The sequence below is a fragment of the Apteryx rowi genome, unplaced genomic scaffold (assembly GCF_003343035.1).
Source record: "Apteryx rowi isolate R43461 unplaced genomic scaffold, aptRow1 scaffold_66, whole genome shotgun sequence".
Taxonomy (NCBI): Eukaryota; Metazoa; Chordata; class Aves; order Apterygiformes; family Apterygidae; genus Apteryx; species Apteryx rowi.
Window position 1 is genome coordinate 1,732,478 of NW_020450938.1, and position 27,596 is coordinate 1,760,073.

At 37.8% G+C, this 27,596-nt stretch overlaps 1 protein-coding gene across 1 annotated transcript in view; it reads right to left on the reverse strand.

Annotated features, from left to right (window-relative positions):
* Positions 1-27,596, reverse strand: part of KIF25 (kinesin family member 25) — a 46,807-nt gene that overhangs the window by 10,526 nt on the left and 8,685 nt on the right. The window contains exons 4-11 of the mRNA XM_026085096.1: positions 26,995-27,133; positions 21,611-21,714; positions 20,163-20,251; positions 18,559-18,601; positions 12,194-12,261; positions 7,394-7,468; positions 2,757-2,906; positions 1,237-1,413 (exon numbers count right to left, since the gene is read on the reverse strand). Of these exons, the coding sequence (XP_025940881.1) occupies positions 1,237-1,413; positions 2,757-2,906; positions 7,394-7,468; positions 12,194-12,261; positions 18,559-18,601; positions 20,163-20,251; positions 21,611-21,714; positions 26,995-27,133 (845 nt within the window). The remainder of the gene's footprint in view (positions 1-1,236; positions 1,414-2,756; positions 2,907-7,393; positions 7,469-12,193; positions 12,262-18,558; positions 18,602-20,162; positions 20,252-21,610; positions 21,715-26,994; positions 27,134-27,596) is intronic.

The following is a 27,596-nucleotide window of genomic DNA, read 5'->3' on the forward strand; positions in this document are numbered from 1 at the left end:
TTGTGACAAGCATTAGGATAGGGAAGTGAATAAAAACATCATGTTTCCCATGGAAATGTAAGATGTTATAACAGTGTGCTAAGCTCTTCAGTAGACAAGATGTTTCTTTCTCTTCACAAACATTAACATCATTTGCCCAAGGAACAGAACTTTCTTCTGAGTTGCCAGTCCTCTCTGTAGTTCACAGCAGAAACGTTCTCTTCTGAAATCTGTTCACATTCTGCAGGCTCACAGTGGAATGTTCAGTAGTTTAATTCCACTGGCTAGCATCACCTCTCCAGTGCCACTAGTACTGCTTGTCTTAACCTGTTTTATTAATGTTTATTTAATACCAGCATAAACAGCACATCTGTTACTAAAATGGAGTATCTGAAACAGACCTGCTCTTGTAAATGCATGAATTGTTATGAGCATGTGATTTTTATAATCAAAATAGCAAAGATACATGTTTTATATATAAAAAGAAAGTATTATGTATTTGCTTTGTACACTATACATATGTAATGCCATTCCCATGTATACTAACAAGTCTTTGTAAAGCTTAGAAGTACAAGAAGGCATTAAATAGGTACAGCTGTTGCCTGTAACTACTTTAGGCCTCCCTTCAACATCAAGATGTGTGTAGATAAGAATCAAACTTACCACACACATGTACACTGGAAAGGTGGGCATCTAAAAACTGAATGAGTAGAAGGGGTATTGACCAATCTTAGATTTTGATTTGAAGAACTTGGATTTTCAAGAGCCACATGTCATAAAATGTCATTCTTTCTATAGCACTTTTTTAACCCCCAGTGATTGTAGAGAAATAACACTCTGCAGCTTCTTAAAAATCTATAAGATGTGTATACATTTCCATTATAATCTGTAAGACTTCTTATAATACAGTAAGACTGCAGGGAAAGTCCTTTGTGACTGGGTTACCCTTTCTTTTCCTAGCGCTGACAAGATGCTCTAGATCCAGTCACAATGAAATACATAACTATCTTCAGGCATCCTGACTGGAGGGTGCTTAACACAGAAGTATAACCAAAATTAATTGTATTGTTTTTACTGAGACTATGTTAATATTTGGAGCCAACCGCAATCTAATAGCCTGCATTAACTGAAACAGTGAGAGCATATGCATATGGTAAGGACTTATTTTTCAGAAGTGTTCACTGGCATCCATAACTGATTTTTAATTATGCATTGCACTAACACTGTATTATGATCAGGATCCTATTGCGCACTTACTCATATGTAAGCAATGGAACATCACTCTTTCCTTCTCTGGTTGTGACAACATCACGTTTGATGCCAAATACTCTTCCACAACTGTCTTTGGCCAGAAGATCAAAAATTTCATTATTATATACTTCTACAACAGAAACTTCAACCCAGTAACTTCCTGGTGGCTTTTCTGAAATAAGACTGCAGAATAAAAATAGAAAAAAAAAATGAAAAAAATAAAAAATGCTGAAGTCAAACCCCAAGTAAGCTATCTGTAAATAAGGATCTATTTTTTAATTACAATTGAATTACAGCCTGATAGAAGTGCCTATTAAATATCCTCAGTCATGGCTGGGCCTCATCCCCATACTACTATTGAGTTAAAGAATAAGAATATACACTTAAATTATATGTAAGGCAGTAAATAGACCTTCGTTTGGAAACAGCGGTAACAGCTTACATTGTTTTTCCTCCACCAACCACCCTCACTCCTCAAGCTGTTTTTTTTTATACCAATTCCCTGCTGGGAGTTACTGCATTCAGAGCTCAAGGCAGAGATGGTAAACTGTTCCAGCTAGATCTGTAAGAGGTTATCTGTCCACAACCTCAGTGTAGAACCCAGAAAAAGTAACTTTTGACTGTATTTAAACCACACAACCTGTTTCTGCAGTGTGGCCTGACTGTGATTTCTGGTCATTATTGTAACATTCCACTCCCCTCTCCTACTGTTAAGACCTAACCACAATTGTGCATGAAGTATAGGTTGTAAAAGCTGACTGCTGTCAAGAAGAAAACACATGAAACAGTAGTCCTAAAATCCCAGAAAAATCATAAAATAAGGGTCTGTCTACTCAGGAAAGTATTTACAGTTAGACACAGTTATTCTAGTACAAAATTGGCTCTTGTTGATTTAGCCTCTACCCTTCTCTGAAAGAAACAGACTTAACTGAAACAGCCTCTAATGGCTCTTCTGTTATAACATAGCAGCATATCAGTTCATATCATGCATTACGTTCAACTAAGAAATCTAGCCCAGAACAGATCATTGTTAGAAAGTCTATTATCATCCTTCCATGGGACTGGGTTCTAATTTGGATCCCTTTCATCTACTCAACTGTCAATCCTCACAAAGCTTGTAAGAATGTAAGTATCTTTTGGACTGCCACAAATATGGTTGAAACTTATTCTAAAGTTATTAGGGGTCTGAATACAGATGGACAGACATACCGAGCAAGATTGCATAATCTTAATTTTCTTAGGAAATCTAGCTAGATTTAGCTAGGATAGATCTAGCTAGCTAGATCTAGATAGATTTAGCTAGCTAGATCTAGATAGGATAGAGACTAGAAGTCTATATCAAATCTCAGATATGGAATGGTTGTCAGAGGTGCTATAATTATTAATCATTGTAAAATTGAAATCTGTAATGATAAATTACAAACATTATTTATCCTTTCTATAAAGTTTAATGTGAAAACTTTATATGCATGCCACTGACAAAAGCCTTAACTCTTACTAGGTCAATATTATCAGGTCAGTGTTACCTGAACACTTCTTGAGTAGCTCGAGGAATAATTCCAAGTTCTGATTCATCTTCTGTGGAGAATGCAAAGTTCTCCTCTAATTGTGGTCCCAACATTGTATATGTCTTCCCACTTCCAGTCTGCCCGTAAGCCATGATACACACATTGTACCTGAAAATCAAAAGTGCCTTCATTTTACCATTACCAAATGCATTTGTTAAGTGGCAGATTAAATCCCAAACAATTTGGGAACACAAACCAAGACTAAAAATAAATACATTGCCACTGCAGATTTCTTCCTGAAGATCTCAAAATCAGACTGAAATTAAGTACTGCTCATAACCCCTCTGCAACAGATTTTTATTTTTTAAGCAACAATGAAGGGTAGGGAACTGACAACACCGGGATGCTTAGCTTGGAATGATTGAGGATGTTAGACCTCCTGTCTGCCCCACTTCCAGTTCATGCACTACTGAGCTGCTTGTTAATCAGTTCCTGAAGTACTGCAGTTTACAGTACAGCATTTTAAAGTAAAACATCACTGGGTTTGATTTGTCTTACACTGCTATGCTGCAAACCACAGCATTAATAACTTAACAGCTGGGAATAGTAAACTCGTCAGCTCTCACAGCCTTTTCAAGCAGGCTCATGAGCCACAGCCCACAGTCACTGCAAAAGATAAGAGAGCCCTAATAATAAGAGACACAAGTTTAAAACCAAATGCATTACTTGAATACAAGCATGCACATGGAGATTTCTACTCTGGAATGAAAGTGTGAGGAATTGATTTGATGTGGACTTGTAGAAGGCGAAAGAGTACAATGTCAGTGCAGAGGTACAGGCACCTCTGGAACACAGTTTATCATCTTCCGAAGTAGACATGTGAAATACGTCAAATGAACAGAGGTCTGAAAATGCCTGGTTTTCTCCACTGAATATTAAAAAATAAGTCCACAGCAGCCAGCTCTGTTGTGGATGTCTCTGCTGCAGGCATTTGAATTTAGCTGTATGAATGCTATCCACAAAGTGTGTTTCTAATACAGTTGGATCCAAATCAACATCATAAGCAAAACAGCTGGGTAGAAACAAATGCATCCAGTCACAGTACTATTTTGTATTGAGGACCAAGGCTGTAACGTGCAGTTGCAAATTAGTCCCCACTCACCTCTGTCTATACTGCAGGCACCTGCTGGTGCATTGGTTTTGACCACAGAACCATGCCAGCAAAGACTCTTAGGAAATATGCAGTTACACTGCCAAGACTGCTCCTTCACTGGTCTATCTTGTTTGTCCAGAGTCCTAGCTTTAGCAGAATCTCCATGCACTAGGAGTGCTTTGTGGTGTGCTGAAATTTCAGCGCAATTAAAGAGTTGCAAGAATGGGCTTGCTCCTATTCTGCCAGGGAGTGGAATTTCACTGCATAAGCTATACCTCCTCTGTGGACAGACCTGAATAGCTGCTTTTGGTGATCTGATGCTTTCCCGCATATCAAAAATGTTGTTTCAAGCACATACCAGCAAATTTCAGTGAACACCCCTCATCCAGTTGTTTCAAATTTTTGACTTTAGGTCATCAAATACTGAAATTGCCACTGCAAAGAAATACATTTGCAGGGCTTTTTGAATACTAAATATGCCTAGAAGCAATAATTTTGGAGGATTATTAAGAAAGGTTTCTCTTACTAGAAAGAAGTGGGGGCTGATAAGCAATACGGCAAATATCTGGGCACCCTTTCTAGTGATGTAAAGTCAAAGTTGCAGTCAGTGAACCTACGATAAGGTCCCCAAGTCAGGATGCAAAGAGTATAACTAGAAGTCTAGTCATAGATTTGATGGAGTAAAGGAGGCAACTGCAACTGAAATTAAAGGAGAGAGCACTACAGCAAAATGAAAGGTTCTAGAAATTGGAGCTGCAAATCTGAAATGTGGGATTTCTCTAGGTATTCCCTGTTGTCATCAATCTACTTTCATTTATGTCAGTGGAAAGCTCTGAGTAATTTTCATAGTTTTCAGCTAGGCCAACAACAAGCAGTTTTCAAAATTTCATCCCCAAAGCCTGAGAAGTCATAGCTTCTGGAGACTTCCAGTTCCTCTTCAAGATAAGAGTGATATCTTTTGAACCAAAAAAGGAGCCAAAAGTTTGCAACTAGTAGTTTTCCTTAGGTAAAACAGAATGGAATTTTTTCAGAAATCTTTCAAACTTTCAAATAGTACGGTTACTATTTAAATTTTCTTCACTTGTTAGAAAGCAAGCATCATGGCAAAAATAGTTCTGACAAGATACAGATGATATGATTAAAAGCTGAAGTTCACAGGTGCTTGTAATTTTGATGATAAAGACACATATCAGGAATTAAGCCAGTGATATCCCCTCTGCCAAAGCCAAAACAGTATTTCAATAAACCCAAGTGAGCTAAAACTACCCAGAGCAGTATTAGATCTAACTAAGCACAGGAAAGAATGAACTGTTGGATGATTCAGCAAAAGGATGGGCAGCAGCAACAGATCAAATTATATTTATTCAGTTTACTTTATTGATGCTCTGGTTCCAACATAAGGGTTTTAAATAGAGCATGAAACCCATTTGTATCCTCAGGCTTTTAATCTGAACATTTCTGATTAGGATTCAGCTATGAGACATTTCTTTTCTATCAACCCAGACATTTCTCCTTCTTCACTGTGTTTCATTAGTTATATTACTGTTTTCAAAAGTTCTTATTGTCAAATTAGAATACCAATACTTTTATAGCACTCCTCTCCTGAAAAAAATGTGGCTGTTCACTCCAGCAAAGTTATCACTGGGTTGGGAACACTATCAAAAGAAATCAAAGAAGGAGGAATTTATTCTTCCTTAAAATAAATAAATAAATTAAGTTTATTCTTCAATCTTGTAAAGAAAGGAAGTGTTATCTCAGTCCCTTGCTGGTCCTGTACTGCTAACTGTAAACTTTGAAGGCTGCAGAATTTTGTCTGTTTTGCATATGGAACAATCTTTTCCTCCTGTATATTTATACTGAAAAATGAAACAATTCATTAAAAAAAAAAAAGAAAAATAAAGAAAAAGAGTTGAACAGTCAGCTGAACACTCCTTTCTACTTAAGGTTGGTACAGACCATTTTGGAACCCAGATCAAAACAGTCAGGAGGGGCACAAAGGTTCAAGGTTCAGACCAAGTCTTGTCTGTTTCACATTTACAAAGGGAAGGCTCCTCAGAAACATGGCTCTTACGCACAGTCTTTCCTTCCCTGAAAATCTGGTTCTGTTTAAATGGCACTCCTGGAAAAACAAGACAGCTCTTTTGTTTTCAATAACAGAACATTTCCTAAATGAATATAAAAATCCCAGCTTTCAGGACAGGATTCTCTCAATGCGCAAATTGGAAAGTGGGAAATACAGTAGATAGAGGTACAGATCAGATAGGTTTGAAGAAACATTGGCAACATATTGAGCCAAAGCAAACTTACGTTCATTGCAACAGGAAAGTATAGAGCAAAACCAGTTTTTCTAAGGACCCCTCCAAACTCCTCCAACCTAGGGGTCCCCAGGTTGCTCAGCTATGGAAACTGTGGTAACTTATCCTTGGAGAACTGGAATAGCACCCTATGGGCCATATAGGGCTTCCTTTAGCCCAGCTAGCCCTTGGGGCCCCTCTGTGGCATGTGTAACAGGATGTTTGGGATTTCTCAATATTCACAATATCCTGATATGCCTCTTCTAGGCTGCTTTTAACTATCAGACAGAAAAGGAGACTTGTAAACTTCAGTGTGCAGACTGCCAGGAACAAGGGTTGCCACTGTTCAACTATGCCAATCTGGAAGGAAAGAGGCTGTAATCAGGTCTACGACAAATATCTATAGTTCAGTTGAATCAGGGTGACAAAAGAGCAGAAAGGAACTATTAAATAAATCTAAATTCACGTCTGAATGATTATAACAACCACTTCAAGGCTTATTTGTGAGAGCAGCTTAACTTGGCCATAGTGTAAATGAAAATCACACTTCAAGAACTTCAGTGGCTAAAAGTAATTAAACACATTTGTTAGTGCTTATTACTGATTAGTTTCTTATTCAAAGCAGAATTCTGTTTTAATGCTAGTATCTGAAGGATTCTTAAGAACTGAGATTGAGGATGCTCAATTCTGGTTCAATCAGGAATTGGTTGTATGACCTCCTATGGCATGTGCTGTACACAGGAACAGAACAGATGATGAGAAAATGGCCCTAGCAGGCCTTTTATATAAGAATACACTGTTGGAAAAGATGTATCATACTGTGTTTGCAATTGAAAAACAGTTCTAAAACATAACCTACCAAAACATAGGAAACAAAAAAAATAGTATCATCTCCATTAGAAGCAATGCTCATGTTTGCTATAATGGAAAGAGACCAGAGAAAAACTGCTGACCTACTTTTTTTCCCCAAAAATTTGTCCACTCTGCTAAATTTTATAAACAGTTGTGTTCACTGTTTATATGGGGAAACAACTTTCACTCAGTGTTGAGTAGGAAGAAAACAGGAAAATGAAACTGAAAAGTTACAAAACTTGACCTGTGAGGCAGTTAACAGCTAATGCTTAAGTAATTTTTTTTTAATTGATGGATTTGATGGATTTCAGTAGACAGTTGTCCCTTAGCTTTCCTGTTCCCACTTTTTAACTTACCCATCCAGAAGAGAAGTTAGCAAAGGGGCCACATCTGCAAACACTGTGTCTTGAGACTCAGAAGCATTGTAAACTCTGAGGATCAAAATGCAATGGTTAATTGAAGAAAAAATATAAATATGTTGCTACAATACAAGAACATAAAATATAGAAAATGTAGGCCAGTGACACAAACTTGTGACCCACTAACATTTCTATGACAGCAACAATTACAGATTGTGTTTTAAAAGACTTATTTAGCTTGCCAACATGAAGCTGGCAGATAGAAACTACTTACTGCTGCTCTAAACCAGACTTCCTATGCCAGGAAATTAAAAGGTAATGAGGAAGAGCTGAGCTGCCATGGGAGTTACCACTTTGTTCAGGTGGCTAGAGGGAAAAAACATGGGGCATGGCCAAGCCTCAAAGGTTGCATAGGAAAGTCTGAAGTGCCTCCAGTATATTACAGAAGAGAGCAATCTTGGAGCAGGAGAGAAGCCAGGATCCACTAAAGAAGTGGTCTGGTTGCTTTTTGTGATGTATTCCAGGGGACTGGAAATCAGCATTCCTAGTTCTCCCCTGCTTTTTGGGGGGAGCGGCTGTTGTCTGTACTGGAGAGAGTGATCCATGGATGTACACTTGTGGCTGTCTGATCTCATCCTAATCCTTTTGTCTGCCTCTCTGGCAGACACTGTCTTTTTTTAGGCAGTACTGACCCATGTTACTTTCTTCCACCTACCAGCTGACTGCGAAATATCCTGCTGCCTGTGTCTCCTTTGTGTCAGGCTCTAAGGAAGGGAGTGGTCAGGTTGTGCTTCCTCTTGAGATGCAGGAAGGGTTTGGGAAAAGAGGTACAGAGGCTGCAAACTTGCCTCAGGACTTGTCTCAGAGGAGTCTGTCACAGTAGAAATCTAAAGGCCCCTGAGGTCATGTTTAATGATGCACTGTCTTCATGGGCAGCATCAGTTTAAGGTATTTTCATCCCCACCCCTGATGAACTATCTATTCTGAGATGAATATTTCTCACCAGAGGGAACAGATGGCTTTTTCAGATGGCTTTCTTTTATGTTGTGATGTGGATTTCAGACTAATTTTTTACCAGAACGAATGACAATTAAATTAATGAGTTATTCCACCTCTTAGAAAAGATCAATGACAATATAATTCTTGGGTCAAAACAACTACATGCATTTTTTCAAATTCAAGAAAAAAATCCAGCAAGGTTACACAGGGCCCTTCAAAGAAATTTTTCCCCTAATCCTTTGAGATATAACATTTGTACAACACAAAATCAAGACATGAAAATAAGAAATCATCAAAGGGAGGAAATTCTGATCATAAAACATGGACATCCTAATTCACTCATCTCTTCTCTAGCATGCCAAAAAAGTAACCTCCCTGAGATTACAGCCTGCAACAAGTACTGTTTATACAAGATGTATTAAATCTAAAACATGAAAATCATTAGCCACACTGTAGAATTTGAGGTTTGGATGTTTTTTTCTTTGGAAAAAGCTTCCTTTTTGGATATCCTTCTGTTGTGATTCTTTTTTTGTTTATCCCTGTTTTCCAATGAGTGATGCATGTTTTATATAGATTACAACAGAATGGCAAATTAGAAACAGGAATTTCAGTAGCAGCAAACATTACAGAACATAGTAACTTCCCTATGTATATAGCATATAGCTTCACTTAGCACTATTCTACATCTTGTATACATAATACTAAAAATATTTTTGAATGAAGGACATAGTGTGCTCTTTAGCATTTATTCAAGCCTCTTTGTATATTTGACCAGGATCTGGCCATTAAGGTTTGTAGACTGCACAAATGTAGATTTCGAATTAACTTCTCAAAAAATAAGACTGCACAGAGGGACCACTGATACACAGATACAGAATTAGACCCAATCTACTTAGTTCAGCATTCTGTTTCTGCAAGTGGTCAAAGGTACGAGCAAGAAATAAAATGGTAGCTGGAGACAGAATAATTTGTCTCTGTGAGTGTCTCGTCCTAATCCTTAATAGTTGTAAACTGGCCTCAAAGCTGAAAGAGTTGAACTTCTGTTTCAACAAATACTATTAGCATTAACATCCAGTTTCTTTTTGTGTCTTGCTGATTTTTTGGCCTGGAGTAACATCCTGTGGCAATGAGGTCCACAGTCTAATTATAAGTTGTATGAAAACGTACTCTCTTTAATCAGGAAATGAGTACTTGTCTGGCTTGATGGACAAATACTGCTTGTCATGTCATTCCACTGACATGCTGTCATACTAAACTGAGAAACCCATAAATATGCAGAGTTGTGGCACAATTCTTATTGGGAGGACACAGTCACTGAATAGCAATGCTCCATCTTTGCTTTGCATGCATACATGCATACTCTTCAGTATGCTTTGTGCATCAAATTTTCAAGGTCAATATTAGAAAGCAAAAGCACTTCCAAACATTTTTCTCTGCTTCATTTATCATCTGCAAGCAATGAAATATTCATTAGCACCAAGTCCTGAATTTTAAACAACTAGGGCTCTAACTCTATTTATTGTGAAATGATGTTTTTCTTAACATGTCAAAACATCTCCCTCAAAGCTACTACTTTAAAAAATTAACTTAGTTGTTAATAAAGAGATGTGAACACTCATACTGTGTTCACTTGGTGTTGGTGGGTTTTGCAGTCGAGTAAAGCAGACATTGCAACAACTGCAGCTAGAGTCAACCAGTTTTGGTAGTCTTGTGTTTACACTGCAAAGTACTACAGACATAGCTAACTGTGTCAGGTATTGGTAGCAGTTTAGAGAAAAGGCTTTGGGCTCCATGTTACAGTAACTACTCCAAATATTTACCCAACTTCCTGTAGGGATTTAACTGCCACTACTGAGCTGTTGTGGTTCAAATGCTACCAGTACCCAAAAGAAAGTAGTTTAAAGTTGGCTTGAACTAGTCTTTGCTACACTATAATCACAGTGCTAGCTGAAGCGTAGACATATACTTAAGTAGCTATCTGAGAGCATGGAAGATGCAACAAATCCAGAAAATCTGTTTCTGTAAATCCCTTTATTTTTACCAGAATGGTAACAGATTTGTCCCTGCCTAGTGATTAATGTTAATTTCACCTTGAAAATTCTGAGCTTCTTTTTTATTTTGCTAACTGATTCACCAGTAAAATTATAAAAGCATAACATGCTGAAAGCTGGAATTTTCTTCCTGAGCTGAAATCAAATATTTTGACATTTATTAGTTCCATAAAACGTTGCTAAAAAAATAAACATTTCTGAGTTCATAAGAACCATATGCTCTTCTGTTTATAAAAAAGAGCTGTGCTGGGACAATGAAAAAACATTTCCCAAGAACTGCATTCTTTGAGGGATTTACATTTTTTTAACCTTTTTCCTGATTATCAGGATCTACACCACATGTCCAGAGTCACAGCACCTCTGGAGTCCTGTGTCAATACCATTAACTGTGTTGCTCTACAGATTTGAATTCCAGCTTTAATCTGCATTCACTTCAGCTGCTATTGCTGTGTTGGGTATAGCTAGAGGGTGAAAGGAATTACTCCAAGTAGCTTAGCAGACATGCAAGGTGACCACATACCTTGAGAGATCACATATGTATGCCTTGTATCAAAGGAGTCCTATAACCTATAGGGTCAGTAAAGCTTCCCAAAGATTTGCATCATCTTAGGGCTTTTCAGTCCTTTGGTGGCCAGGCTCCAGTCCTCAGTCTGGATGAGCAGAAAAGGGCAACATCTTAGAAGGATGCCTCAAGCAAAGGGTGAATAACGGGCAATGTTTAGCAAACCTACAGCAGTTTGGGTGGAACAGGCTCAGAACTTAAGTTTAAACCAGGATAGATAATTCATGCTGGATATATTTGACTTTAAATACAAGTTTTGCTTTCAGCAAGGAAGCATGAGATTGTCCTCATGTGTTCTGTTTCCAGAGGGTGAAGCATAATCCAGGGTAGAGAGCTACTGTATGAGTCACTATAATGTACACACATAGCTCAGTAAAGCAAAGTTTGCATTAGAAGAAAGGCATGAGGCAAAATTTTGTATTTCTTGGTTTACAGAGATCTCATCTGTATTAGTTTAATTCTTCATTCCTGTTTTCAGATATTCAAGTCAGCTCCATTTTTAAAGAACACAAAGCACCTTTCAGCCTGACTCCCTGCAGTTTTCTGTCTTATGGGTTGATTCTCTGGTGTCTTGTAAGGCACAAAAAACAATTAAAACCTTTATTGCAGCTGGTGCATTCAAAACTCCTCACACCTATGTGGGTTCTCTAGTGTCTAATTAGGAAAATGTTCACACTACAACCTTTCCCTCAGAGGACCACTAATTTACATGCCACTACTCTACCCAGCTCTCTATTTTCAGTCCAATTTAACTCTAAACTATGAGTAGCATGACTGAACACCAGGTCTTAGAAGTCCTCAGTTCAGTTTCTGGCTCAGTCATGCTGTATATCTGATGCTGAAGTCATATAATCCACCTCAATTCCTCACCTTTAAAATGTGGATAACATATTTTACTATCTCACAGCATGCAGCAAGGATCATGACAGCTACTAAGACATTATTGTGAAGAGGGTCAAATAAGTTTCTGCATAGGTTTCAAACTTAAGCATATTGGTGGTCTTCACTGAGAATGAGGACGAAGTGTATCATCTGTATCCTTAAGTGCATTATTCTGTCCTAGAAAGAATGTGAATACTACATAAATAAAAAAATATGATCATCTTCTACCCAATGCATATGAAAAAATTGGCTTTTACTATACAAATCTTCCAGCAATCCAAACTGCTACACAGGACCACCCACCTCTCAAACTGAAAAGTCTTGTTTATTGATGCGTGACCAGGTCGGTTACACTTTACAAGGACAGTTTCCTAAGAGGAAAACAAAATACTTACAGTTAACATCATAAGCACAGAAATAAAAATGAAATATATATTTATCACTTCTAATGTTCCAGGTTACAGCAGTAATTAAGGAATTAGAGAGATCGTGAAGTGCAAAATCCTGCTCCAACAGTCACCAGCACTTGAGGTTTTAGAGCCTGCATACTGCAGTGAACTAGCCAGATCAGGAAAAAGGATCTCAAAATGCATTTAGATGATTAAAGAGCAATAAGCACAAAATATGGGCACTTAAGTTCAGGAGAAAGATCCAAACCATCACCTAAACTTCTTACGTGCCTAGAAAGCCACAGGCAAGTAAAACCAACATATCTAATTGCCACCACAGGTAGTAAAATGGCAAATGGAGCCCTTTTTTATTATAAGGCCAGTTTTCAGGGTGTCATTTCAGATTGCTTAAATATATATATTTGTGCCTACAATTGAACAGAAGATGCATATTTCATAGAATATCATGCTAGTCCACAACTATGAGAAAGAACAGCAGTGGCACAATTGCTAGAATCTGATGAGTTCTTTGATGAGGTCTTTCCAGATGGACTATGTAGCAGTTTTGTAAGCCTGTCGAATATGTCAGCAGCTCTTTAAAGTATTACTAGAGCATAATCACAGCACTTTCATGTGTCTTAACTAGCAACTCCTGCGCCCTTTTACTCCTCATGGCATATGTTGTTTAATTGCAGAGAAAAGTAAAGAAAAAAATGAGAGGGTTTACAACACTTCAAGTGGAAGCTCATTAGCACATAAAATACCTCATCTAATTCAAGGAGGTTTCCTAGCTTACTAACCTGCAATTACATTACATTTTGATGGAAGTGTTGAAGAAATTTCTATCATGCTTTAGACAAATAGCTTGCAGTGTTAAACTAATGCTGTTCAAACTAGTATTGCCACTGAATAAAGTAACAAAGAACTGAACAAATAATGATTGCATAACAGTATGTCCAGCATGCAGATGGCTAATTAAAAAAGTCACTTAAATTTCTTGTTTTATATTTACAAGTATTTTTCCTCTTTGGAGAAGGCCAGTGTATCATTACCAATCTAATGATGGCAACACAGAATGAACTGTATCTGTCCCAGCAAACAGGCTAATTTAGCACCAGTACAGATGTGAGTACAACACTGCTACAAGAAGGCCTGACTCAGCAATTACAATAGATCAGTAACCAACAGGCTCCAAAAAAAAAAGGCAAGGAAAATGATGTAGACTTATGAAATGCCTTTCTGATTCAGTTATCAAATTTATTTGCAGACCAGCTTTTCCCAAGGTGAGAAATGGGACAGAAAAAATTCTGTCTGCATAACAGAAACAGAAGAATTGTTAATAGGCAAAGTCTTCATGTGAGCATTTGTAATGTCCTTCCTTTCTTAAGAGCTCAGTACGGCCTAACACATCCACCATAGCTGCTGGTCTACAGAAGCTCATCAGGTTTCCCCATCAATAGTGTCTATGAAATCCTGACACCTGTATCACACAATACTGAATAATGTTTTTTTTTGCTCCAGAGACACAGACTACTGCTGGTCTGAGTTCTTTTAGGGCAATATGAGTTTTGGGAAATGACAAGCGGATGCTTCATAAATATTCAGTCTGCCCTGATACCCAAGCTTGGGGATCTCTTGAGTAAGTGCAATTCAGTGAGGCAAAGAAATAATTTTAAATGAGTCATATGGAACAGAGGACATAGACACAAAACCCAGCTGTGATAGTTATAATTTCCCATCACTTGTCATTGTGTATCTGCTAAAGGCTATTGCCCCCTTTCCCAAGACTACTGCTCCACAGACAAGCAAATGGAAGGGAGACTGTAATAGCTCCTCATCTGTTTGACTGCTAACTTTAGTGCATCTGTCTGACAGAGCACTGAGGCACACAAAGACAGCTTAAAGGATTCCCTGCCTTGGGTAAGCTGCAAGGGAAGAAACCTCTGGCTGGGGATGGTGATAAGCAACTGGGGAGCGATAATGTCTCCAGCTACTATAGCTGCATCCACCAGATCTACTACAAAATTATCTCTCAAGAAAAGGGGGTCCTTTGGGGTTAATGCACACATTTTTCCCAATCTGGTCTTGAAAAAACAGCAGAATCCTCCCACATCCTCCCTGATATTGAGAGCAGCCTCTTTGTCATCACTTTTTTCTCAGCCACTCCCAAGTGCAAAGCTTTCCAAAATGATTTGAAAGGAAATAATCATTCAGAGGCAGCCAGTTTCTTTTCTCCTGTGCCAAAGGAGGTTGGAATCAAATGACAAAACTTCAGGTATTTTGCTAGGGCAGGTGTCTCAGGCTCCTATCTAGTCACTGAAGAGAGAGAAACATGTCTAAAGGGTAATTCAGATCTTAGGTGAATGGCTTTCCCTGTGGAGGAGGCTACTTTTCTCCACTGACTGCAGATGGAGTCTGGAGTGATTACATCCCTAACTTAAGTGCCTCATTTTAGCATCTACATTTGGATGTTGTGAATCCAGGCCAAAGCACAGCTAATCATTCACACATAACAGCTACATTTAGTAGCACACATAACACACTCCTGCCAGAGAGGGACAAAGTTACAGAAAAGCAAGAGGTAGGACCCTAGAACAGAATCACAGAATCATTGAGGTTGGAAGAGACCTGTGGAGATCATCTAGTCCAAGCCCCCTGCTCAAAGCAGGGTCAGCTAGAACAGGTTGCTCAGGACCGTGTCCAGTTGGGTTTTGAGTAACTTCGAGGAAGGAGACTCCACAACATCTCTGGGCAACCTGTTCCAGTGTTTGATCACCCTTACTGTGAAAAAGTTTTTTCTTATATTTAAGTTAAATTTCCTGTATTTCAATTTGTGTCCATTGCTTCTTGTCCTGTCACTGGGTGCCACTGAGAAGAGTCTGGGCATTCAGTACCTTGGCCTTTTCCATGTCACCTGTCACCAGCTTCCCTGCCCCATTCAGCAGCAGGCCCACGTTTTCCCTAGTGTTCTTTTTGCTGTTGATATAGCTGTAGAAGCCTTTCTTGTTGCCCTTCACATCATTCTCCAGATTCAACTCCAGATGAGCTTTGGCTTTCCTAACCCCATTCCTGCAGACTCAAACAGTGTCTTTATATTTCTCCCAGGCTACCTGTACCTGCTTCAGCCTCTTTTATGCTTCCTGTTTGAGTTTAGTTAGGAGCTCCTTATTCATCCATGAAGGCCTCCTGCCACTCTTGCCTGACTTCCTGCACATAGGAATGGACTACTCTTGAGCTTGGAGGAGGGAGACCTTGAAAATCACCTCTTCTGAACCCTTCTTCTCTCCAGGATCATATGTATCCCATGGGATTCTTCCAAGTAGACAACTGAATAGGCCAGAGTCTGCTCTTCTGAAGTCCAGAGTTGCGAACCTGCTATTTGTCTTGTTCCCTCCTCTCACGGTCCTGATTTCCACCGCACCTTGGTCACTGCAATGAAGACTGTCCCTGACCTTCAGATCCCTGACCAGTTCTTTGTTTGTAAGGATCAAGTCCAGCAGAGCATCGCCTCTCATCTTCTTATTTCCCCCAAGCAGTGACACAAGACCAGCACTGCTCAATACCCTAATCTATGTGAAGTAGTTCAACCTGATGCCTAGTGAGTGCTAACTCCCTACCCTTATTATAACAACAAGCTTCAGGAGAAAGGCTCAGACAGTTGTTATCATTATGCTGAGTAGCTGGGCATACATGGGAAAGTGAAAAGAAACCTTGCCAAGCACATGAGAAAATTTGAAGAAAGTCTAGATATATGCTCTTTCAGAACTTTCAAGCCAAGAGATTTGTATTAAATAAGAAATTAACAAGAAAAAACCTTGGAGATGGTCACCCTGGAGCCCTAATGTTAGCAGCCAGATCCTGCATATGAAAATGACTGTATTTATACATGCAATCTAAGACTTTAAAATCTTGAATTAGCTCAAAAACTGAAATGAAATACTGCCCTGTACATCCAATAAAAACCTAAGTCTTTTTTAGACTTTGGAATCACAATAATGACCCTCTCTAGACAAGATGTGCAAGATTATAGAAAAGGTCACTTGCGACTTTTGAAGAATTAATGGCATGAATATCTAAATGAACAAGAGAAAAATTGGTCAAAGAAAATCCTAAATTGAATGCAAGTAGTCTCAGTCTCACAAAACAATACACAGTCATTCTGTCTAAGTTAAAGCTCTGCCTATGTAGAGAGAGTTTCAAGGAAGTCTTAAGACAGCTTCTGGCAGAAGGGAAGCAGAGCTTCATCATACTGCAAATTCTGTTAAGGTATTTCACTATGAGACAGTTGTTTTTCCCTATTCTAGTTAAAACATGACAAACTGTAGCCTAGATGAGGCAGAATATTACCAGAGCTCTAGCACAGTCCAGGTACAATGTTAAGCTGAAGCCTGTCCATCAGATCAAACCATAGTTTCCTACGCGTATGCTGGAGGGGAGTGAAGAAGAATCAAATGCACTGTGACTGTGGTTCTCTAATGCAGCTCTACTTTGTAATGCACATTGGCTCTAAAATGACCATGTTACATGCACAGTTTTATAAAATATTTTCCAGTAAGTTCAGGGAGGAATCTGGAAAAACAGCCATGATTTAAATAACAGAACTCAGTACCTCTATCACAAACAGGCAGTTTCCCTTTACCTTGATCTAAAATTTCCTTTAAATTATAAATACTTTTTTGGAAAAGGGCTAACTCATTTTAAGGAATGTGAGCTTTGACTGGGTTGAAACTAAAGCCTCAATAACAAATCAAAAAACATAATTTTATCTGAAAACTGCATACTTATCCTAGCTACAAGCGTAACATCTACAATTGTTAAAAGAATCAGGCATAGACATTGTTTTCTTTTACTTTTGTTAGATCGGTCTAAGTTGACTGCTTTTTGTAAAAAATCAGCCATACTTTATCCTCCCACATACTTTAAACAAAAATAGCCATTTTCTATAAAGAAAAATTCTTACTAAGAAACAAATGCAAACTTTAAGGTGTTTGATCAGAACTTGGAAGCATTTTAACTAAATAAATTTCAAAGCAAACCAATCAAACATTTGAGGTCAATACTGTCTTTTCCAAAAATAGGAAGATAGTATCTTACAAATTTCATTTTACAATCAAATCCATGCGTATGCTTATTTTCCTGAAATATTTCATAAGGACTTTTAAACACAAGAACAGGTTAGCATCTTGAAGCTTACCAACTCATACAAATTCAAACTCATACACTGATATAAGCAAGCAAACACTGTTTTGCCTGTAAAAATATAGACTGTAATACATCAGATTGCTATAGGAAATAATCCAAAACCTAATTATCTAATTTTGCCTGTTTCATACAACAAAATTTAACAGGTGAGAAATGGTCACTGCATTGTGTAGTGCAATAAATGGATCATGACATCCAGAATATTATACCATTACAGATTCCTGTTTTTTATCTCATGGCATATTTACTCTAGCTAACTGACTCTTCATGTGCTCCATTAGTTTCCCAATTGCATTAAGGAGCATCCACTCTGTGCAACAGAGAACTGCCTAATGAAACTATAATTTAGAAGATTTAAATGCATAAGATATCTTAGGTCACTTCAGCTACATCTTAAGCACTATACTATAGAAGAGAATTTGGCTACTTACTATGTAAGTAACAGTGAGCAACTGACTAAGAACTATGACAGCTAAGAAAATTAAAGGTAAAATCTGAGTTAATACTTTAACCTCAGCTCACACTATTGTGCCTTTTTAAATTTTATGTCTTGGTAATGGCCTCAATTAATGCTGGAATGTCATCTGGATTTGCAATCTCAGTGTTCATTCTCCTTCCTCTGATGGATCTAAGCCAGGATCCTTTAACATGCTTGACTGCAATACTGCGTAGGCTGTTGTGGTATTTCATGAGATATCATATTTCTCTCTTAATCCATTAGTTGTGTTATAATAACAAAAATGAAAAAGCCTGACATAATTTTAGAAATGGTTACAGTAAATAGAAATGGCTCAAAGGGACTGCAGGATGTCTGCATCAGTTTGACTACTGCAAACACACAAGCTCCAGTTCATGGATGACTTTATCAGCAGAAGCACCAAGCTATTATTACTACAAAGAGCCAGGATGAAAATAGCACAAATCACCTGCTAATGCATCCATGGTTGATCAGAGCTGGGTACCTACTGAGAAATTCTACCTAATTTTCTTATGAACCTATTGTTCACATGTCCTTTTTGTCTCTCTTTCCTACTATCTGTGAATGTGCTCCTGAATTTCACTATTAAATATACTCACATCATCAGCTGCATATGCCACTTTTTCAGAAAAGTTTCTTTGCCTGTAAGGAAATAAAGTTTTTTTGATAATAGGGGGAAAGATACTTCTCAAGCCATAAATGTTTTATTTAAGTCAGGAAAGTCAATGCTCAAAATGTCTGTGAACTACAATCTGTCTGAAGAGTGACTTTCAGAATTTTCATTTCTATTGTATCCATGTACAGGCTAACACCACAGTTATTTGTGATTAAAAACCAAATTAACGTGCAACCAAGCAAAATAATCTACTTAAAAAAAGCAAATTTAGAACAAGCCCAATTCAGACTAGTTCACATGCAATGTTTTTTTTAGATCACCACTGGAAAGCTTGTAACAAGAGGCTTTCACAATTGCATGTTGAACTGAAAAAAACTGTCTTTTTATATATTTGGCTTTGATTCTGCAAACACAGTCAGAAGTAATTTTGCATCCATTACTAGTCTAAACAATGACTGGGACTGCTGAGGTGTATAAATGCATTCATGTGCGTAAGCGTTTTCAGACTCAGTCCTTAGTTTTACAACTAAGTTTTATTTAAATTTCCTTTTGGTATATTAAGAAAAGTTAGGCTTAACAATTGCATGTTTGTCACAGTCCATCATGTATTACCCTTTGATTCAGCAGCCAATTGCACTACTCCAGACAGCAACAAAAACAGAGTTTGTTCCTTCACAGGTGTACTAAGAGCAGGATAATGCAAGATGCCCCTCCAGGCTCCTTGAAATTTCTTGTCTGTCATTTTTTGTTTTGTTTTAATTAAAATAAATATATWTTTTTTAAAGATTTGCCATAAGTGTATAGACTTTTAAAACACTGTATGTATTCTTTTAGAAATATCATCCAGGGAAAGTAAAATAAAGTCACAAATTAGTTATTTTCTGATAGGGCAAAACATAATGTTACTGTTTTCTAGACACCCACCTAGTTTTTCCCTGCTTTCTCTGTTTGTGTATGTGTCAATCTCTACCTTCTTTCATGTTTTTCATCTATGGAGAATTCAGCTTGTTATGGCACATACTTGCATCTAATCCCTCTTTTCCTTTTAAACCTTGGGATGTGTTGACACTTCAGTTATGGTAAGTGTATTACGAATTAGAGATGCAGAGCCAAATACTAAAATAGATAGAATTACAAGTGTTTGTGCTGACAGCAAATCTCTCTATAGCATTACAAAACAACTGTAATGCTGAAAGTCTCTCTCTACACGTAACTTCCGACAGATGTTATTAAATTACTGTATCCCAGAATTTGTACAGGATAGTGAATACACTTTAAATTGACAGCAGCTGTGTTACTTCTGTCAAGCCAGGGATAATCCTGGGTTGTTGAACTGCTGTGGCTTTCTATTCAGGTAGACAGACCTTTAGACAAGGAGATGAGATTGGCTAAAGCCAACTTAACAGGAGAAAGAAAAGGAAATAGCAATTATTTGTTATGATACCATCATAGTCTTCCTACACATAAAAACAGAAAAATCAAGAACACAATTATTCTCAATTCAATTATTCTCACACACAAGCTATTCTTTTCTCCATATATTAACTATGAATCAGCTAAGATTATAACACAGCCAAAATAAATTACCTATCTTGTGGTATTGTATGTCCAGCAGCAGTATCAAAAGGTAGTAATGGTCGGATCCTGCAGTGGACTCTGATATTTCCTCTTAATTCCTAGGATTAGAATATTAACATGCATTTAATACAAAGTCCTGGAGAGGACAAATACACCAGAATAAGTTCTGCAGGCATAAATATATTTAAGAAAACAGACAAGTGTTTGCAACATCAGAGCTTTAGACTTTCCATGGAGAAAAAAAAACAAACATCAGTATCATTTGTCCTCTCCTAACTTTAACTGAGAAAGTGTAAACTCTTCAGAGTCATGGAATGGTGTGGCCCTCCCCAGTCTAGATGGCAAAAAAAAAAGGCTTTCAATCTGAGCCATTTTCCCTCTTCAGTCTCCTTCTTCTTTACTTGAGCTTCTTCAGACACCTATATTAACTTGGCAGGCAACAAGTTGAAACACTACATTTCTCCGCAAACACCAGACCTGAGGAAGATGTGGAACATAAAACATTCTTTTCCTTTTTCTCTCCCTCATGTATTCATATATGACTAAAAAGCCAGTAAGTGATTTTTCTCTGTAGACTGTTTCAGACTTTAGTTTATCTAACCTGGTGTTTTTCTTTCCCTTTTGCTGGTGTTCACTTCTTGCCTTATATTAATGAAAACAGCTTGTCTGTGATGACTAGTGAACACTGTCATTAACTCCACATTGCCTTGGGGAATATCCTTTCAGTAAATTGCAAGGCACACAAGGAAGAATTTGGAAGGTAAGTATTTTGTAACAAAGATTTTCATTTTTCTAGATGGAAAAACTTAAAAGAATTTTGTTTGAAGATGGCTTGTGTTTCTAAAAATCAGGTCCCTTTTAGAGGTCATGAGTCAGGCAACCCAAAACTAGTAATTTGTAGTGGGGGGGAAGAGTGAAGTTAACAGTGTAAAAATAAAAAATGAATCCCAAATGGACCATCACTAATAAATGAGAAGGATATAGCTAGATATATTTGGAAAAATAAAAGAAGAAAATTTTGCAATTTCAAGTCAATCATTTTAAAAATTCCAGAACAATTTCAGGGCAACATTTTGCTCCATGCAGCAACAATCGAACTTGAATTTATATACCTTGAATTTCACATTGTGGGGAAATTGCTAAATGAGAAATGATGTTTCCCAGGGGTTGCAATTTTAGAGAAGAGGATTAGGAAACTCAGTTTTGCTCACTTTTCAAAATGGATCATACTCTTTAGGGCAATGTGCCCCAGGAGTGCATTTGGAAGATGTTTGTGTAAAATGAATGAGCTGGGGCTTATTGTAAGACAGAAGTACCTCAGCAAAGAAATGCATTGTATATAAATAGCTGGGCAGGTGATATATTTGTGAAAAGTATATCCATTGCCTTTACTGGTGAGGAAATTATAGGCATAATTACAAGAAAATACAAAATGTTCTGTCATTAAAGATACTTACAACTAAACTGTTATGTAGAGCTCTCCTCTTATGCTTTTCCTTCTCGTATCTCTCCGTTACCTCTTGTAGGGACTGCTCAAGATCAAAAGCTTTTATCTGGAACACTGGAAGAAGAAAGTCATTTCAAAGAACTAAATTCTATGACTTTACAGAATGGGTTTACCAATAGCACCTCCTGAAATATAAGCATAAACTTCTTTAACTTCTACCACACCTAAGTTAAGACAGTCAGTTTGTGATTTACTAGTCACCTCTGAAAAACCCCATCTTACTTCTTACTATGAAATGGCTATGCAAAGTTGCAGATAGTTACCACATGTATACATGTGCAGTCTTGAAAAATGATCAAAAAGACAAGATATTCAAAGGTAGCTTAAATGTGTCAGCTTAGTTAGACCAGCATTAGCTGGCAGTGAAGCCTAAAACCGAAACCTGAAGCAAACTGCTTCTGGATGGGGCTAAATCGTGCCATGTTTGCAGATTATTAGATTCATGCCAGCTTAAGTTACAAGATGTTAGCTTATCATTTATCCTCAGCCTCATTTACAGTACTACTAATCCTGTAAACAGCTATAAGATTGTCCTTTATGATAGCTACATTCACTTCACGGCTAAGATTTCGTAAAACACAACTGATCTTTTGGACCCTAGAGAGTCTCCATACAAATTGAGAGCAATAGGGGACATTATAAAAGCTTTCCAACCTCACAAAATGATTTTATTTCAGCCCAATTACATTAACGCTGAGCAGGCCTAAAACAAAAATACAGTCCAGAAGGCTTATGAAGTAACTGTAAACCTGTGTAAAAAGCAAGCTTTTAGGAAACCCTGTGAGAAATCAATCTCTCCAGCAATTAGTGACCTGTTTGAGATGTAGAGGAGCAATCAGCCAGAATCATGATTTGAGAGCTGAGTTAGCAAGCTGGTCACCAGGCTGAGTATGTGCTATCTTACAAAGAAAGGAATGGACTTTTAGGGTCTCAGCACATCACACATATCATTTATGCTCTCTGATGTAGACTAAAATTTAGAGAACTTCAGAGGACCTTTGTTGGCACTGGGGATTTCTCAGATCTTATTTTTGCAATACTCAAGCTGTTCACCTCCAGCTCATAATGTTTCTCCACAGTTTATGCATCCAGGGAAAAATGATGCCAATAGCTGAAGAGTCAAAGTCTAAGAGCTTCACCAAGAAAAACCCCTTTCTTGCATTCAGCATGTGGAATAACACTAGTTTGTCTTGGATTGGAGAATCACATGCAAGTAAATACTACAATAAATTGTCAAAAGTGACTCTGATATTCACTGGCCCTTAATCATATAATACTTTTTAAAAAATGAGATTTTAATCCATTGATTGGTTAAGTAATCTTCATAAAAATTATGTTAGCAATTTAGAAACTTGTGTACACACAAACTTTCAATTTGTGGAGTTTCTTGGATAAACAGTAAAGTTAAGCAGTAGGTGCTCCTTCATTCTTTCAATCTTGAAAGGGAAAAGAAAATATTCGTTTGTTTCAATATTTAAGTGATCTCTGCATGATGACTCTTAGAAGCCTACTGGACATTATAGCTTTTGTTTCAGTTAACTTATGCTTTCATTACTCAAAAAAGTTTCTAACTAGCCCTTTTATGGTGAAGGTGACCCTGAAAGCAGAAAACAACCTTGGGGCTTCCTAATTTGACACAAGGGTTTTGGAGCAGGCAGGTGAAGGACTGCGATCTGTAGAAAATGAGTCAAGTTGTTGCACCTATTAGATGCTATTTTCATATTTGTAAGAGTGAACCATCAGTTTTAACCTCTCATCTTCTGTAAAGCTTCATGTGCAGCACAGATAAGCTTCTTGAACAGAAGCTCCACAGAGCAAATTTCTTAATACATAAATTACTTCTGAACTTTTAATTTTTCTGAATGTGGAACTATTTAGTTTTAAACCTAAACATTTTTTTACCATTTTCCAAGATTTCTGCTTGGCTTCAGCTACAAACTACTCAGAAGTTATAATATTTTCATTGATAATCAAGGGGCAGCCACTGGGTACATCTGTTTTAAAATACTAGTAACCCACTGCTCTTCATTATTCAAGAGTAGTAGTCATAACATGCATGCAGCTGTTATGGACATTTATCCCTTTTACCCATGCTTTGCCTGTCTCATCTACTTACACAGAAGCTTTCTGGGAACTGGGAATGCTCTTTTTTTTCTATTTTTCTGTTTAAACAGCACTGAGCACAGCTGGGATCTTAGTTAATAATCAGGTCCATATTAGTGGAAGAGTGAAAAGAGTGATAGCTTGCAAACATGTTCAGGCTTGTAATGTTCCTTGAGTTGACAGTCCTGGTTATGGAGATCTTCATTCCCTCCTTTCAATGCAACTCCAGCCCTTACAGCTGGGCTGGCACAACTGCTTGTGCGGTCACACTGTAAATGGATCAGGGAACTGATCTGGGCTAAAAGCAACCCTTCTTGCTGAGTAACTTTTGTCCTGGATCAGTTCCCTAATCTGTTTTGTGTGTGGTCACACAGTTGTATCAGCATAACTGAAAGGCCAGTGCCAGCGACACCATCAACAGGAGCAGCATAACCTAGCACAGCCACCAGAAGATATGGATGTGYAGCTGTCCCCATAGGTCCCTGGGGTTTTTAGTGCTTCTTCCAGACTAGATTCTAGTTTAAAAAGGAGGTCACTCCAACCTTGCCTCCTAGGATAAGCAGCTATGATGCAATAGACTTAATTGCAAAATCCTTTTGAATTCTTCTGAAGCTGTGTTTTATATCCTGCGACACCTGTAGCATTGTTCTTTGGGCTGTTGCAATATTTATGTTACATGCACAGATTCATTGGGCATTTAGCTTCCTAAATCTCTGACTTAAGTTTTTATAGGTCTTCCTATTTTGTTTTTCATTGTAGGAGGAACATTTTCAAGATATAAAAAATCTGGGTCCAAGGCCCCTCTCCTCTTCCCCCACTCAATTCTAAGAAGGAGAGGCTTTCCAAAGGCAGCTGAGCTGGTGGGACTCCACTGTCCAGCTGTGGGGAAGAGGTGGTATTCACATTCCACAAATATAAGTTATCAGCGCAGTGCAGAGCTCAGCTTTCTGCAGGAGGAAGGGCTTAGAGGCACAGCACCTAGATGTCAGCATACAGGCAAAGTGGGAGATAAACTCTTTACCCATTTTTCCTTCTTCACCAACCCGGAGAGAAAATGTCTTTGAACCACAAAGGATGCACAAGCCATTGAGCTCCAGCAGCTTTCACAAAATATGTTAATAACCTGCAGCAACACCTCTGTCACATATTCACAAGGACAGATTTTGCTTGTTAGTACCTGCCACCTTGCCAAGCAGTGAGAACAGTGGTTTCCCCTCTTTGAATCTATTCTGCATGCACAGATGCTGTTATTTTCTCTTTCTGATAATACCTGCATGGTGAAGCAAGCTAAGAAGTCATCTTAAATTTTCAGAACCTCCCTACACTTCCAAAAATCTGCTTAATTGTTGCACCTGCCTCAGTAGTATCATTTGCAGTCAGGCGGCCAACATTTTTTGCTAAACTGACAGCAGCTTTGTTTATGAGGGAAATAGGCCTACAACAACAGAATGCTGGGTGCTTTTCTCCTATACGAATTACTGATTTCTGTTACTGTTTCACTGGGAAAGATGGCAGTTGCCTGATTTTCAGACAATGATTCAATATTTCTAAGCAAGGGAGTACTCAATTATTACACAAAAGTTTTATAGCTTGCTGCATGACTACTAGAGCTTCAAGATTCACCTTTTTGAATGTTTCTTCTATAATTCTCTTGCTTATCTTCRGTTTCTATTTTAGGATTAAACGGATAACATATGTTGTCTCTAGAATACATATTTTGGGCTTTCTGCTTAGAAAAAATTATATGTAATTTCAGGATGGCAATTCTGAATATAATATTTAATCTTAAAATAGAAACTCCATCTGAAGTGTTTGGGAGAGGCCGGAAAAATGTCCAGCTCAGGAACATAAGACATTCACCTAAGCACCAACACACTATTTTCATATAGGTGAGGAAGCTCCTCCTGGTTATGATTTCATAAAACAATGTACCATGAAGTGCAAGGCCAGAACAGACAATAGGAATTTGCAAGGCCTTATAAGGAATATTTATTATTTATTTACCCCACATCTGCTCATGTGCCAAATCCAACCTCCTATCTGTCCCTTTAGCCCCCTGTTTCAATAAGGGGAACATTCACCTTTACCTAGGTTTACTTTTCTACTTTGTTTTTTTCCAGACTCAAAGACAACTTGTTTAAGCGTTTTCTCTACATGGATAACAGAGTGATCTAATCTATTACAATTAATCATTTTAACCATGACTTACTACATAACATACAGAGAAAAGTTCTGCAAATACCTGTGACTGAGCATACTGCTTGTAGCTCCTGACATGAGTAGTCCCATTGAAATCAAATCAGCCCCAAAATTAATTATTTCAAACAAAAATAAAAACAGGAGAAAAACATTTTTTTATACAGCAACACATGGATATCAGAATGTGCATCATACAGGGACTTGGAGTATAAACTCATGAATTTATGGTTAGTTCACCAGGCTGCTACAGTTCAAACAATGTAAACCCTCATATCACAATCAGATATATGGCATGTTCTTCTCAGGCCTCGCAGGAGCTGCAACAGAATCAAGGACACTGGAAGTGGGTGCAAAGATCCATACCAACAGGTCCAGACATAGGACCAAGGCACCTTGGCCTCAGTTACAGGGGCAGAGAGCACCAATGCATTGCAGGGTGTGCTTTATATGTACACATGAACAAGGACCTGAACATTGAAACTGCAATCCTTATGGTGTTATTATCTTCACTCTAGCATGTGCATCGGTTTTTAATTTAGAAGTAAAATGTTCTCCTTAAATACACAGAAAAATAATTAAAAATATAGTCTGTCCTAATTTTCAGACATTATTTTGAGAAGTCTCTGAAATCTCTTGAGTCCTTTTCTGGTACAGTCAAAAGTAAAAAGAATTCAGCAAAAGCAACACTCTCCTTATTCAGCTATTCTAAAACCATCAAGATAACAAGGCTGAGAATTCAGATTTAAAATGTTACAGCTGAGCCAACCCAGCAGCCTAGTAGCAGCTGCTATCAGCACAGAAACTAAATCTGAACCATTTATCAGCCTCACAGCCCTGTGAAAATGAAGGGTTATTTGTATTCTTTGTAACGTTTCCTGAGGGCTCTATGACAATCTAAGGTCAAACGAAGAAAAGTGCTACCATTTCAGTGACTTGTGTCTCAGAACCAAACCCAACCTTTCAATGTTACTAACATTTAACAGTGACATTGTTGATGTTACATGTTTGAAATGTAAGTGCAATGAGCCTTACTTTGCATTGCTTCATTTTGCAGCTCTATCCTTTGGACCGTTGTCAAAACTTGGTAAAGATAAGTCTTGCATTGATGCTGAAGGTCTTTTGAAAGCTCAAGGGCAAATGAATGGAGGCTCTTCAGGTCTTGCTTAAGCCTCTTATCAGCAAAAAGAAAAAAAAAACAAAAAACATGTTATAAAGACATAAAAACAGCAGCTGAGGAAGAATCAAAATAACTGCAATGCAAATAATTATGGTGAGATATCCCAGTCAAGAAGAACACTCTACTTGATGAAAGGAAGTCATCAGGAGTGCATCTTTCAGTATATTTTGAGAAGGATCCTGCAAGATACTCAGCAATTTCATCTCCTAAAGACTTCAGCAAGACTTAAGGATCCTTACCATCTTACTGCACATTCTTGGGCTATTAAAGTCTCAGGTGTAACAAAGTATCTTTCTTATTTCATCAAACAAAAGTAACTGTGAATGTTCTTTCCACTTATAAAATAAATACAGAATTAGCAATGAATAAATAATGATCCATATATCCCTTACTGCACTCATTTTCTACACTGTGTTCAGCAGGTGTTTGCTAAGGTTCACCATAAGTCATTTCTTAA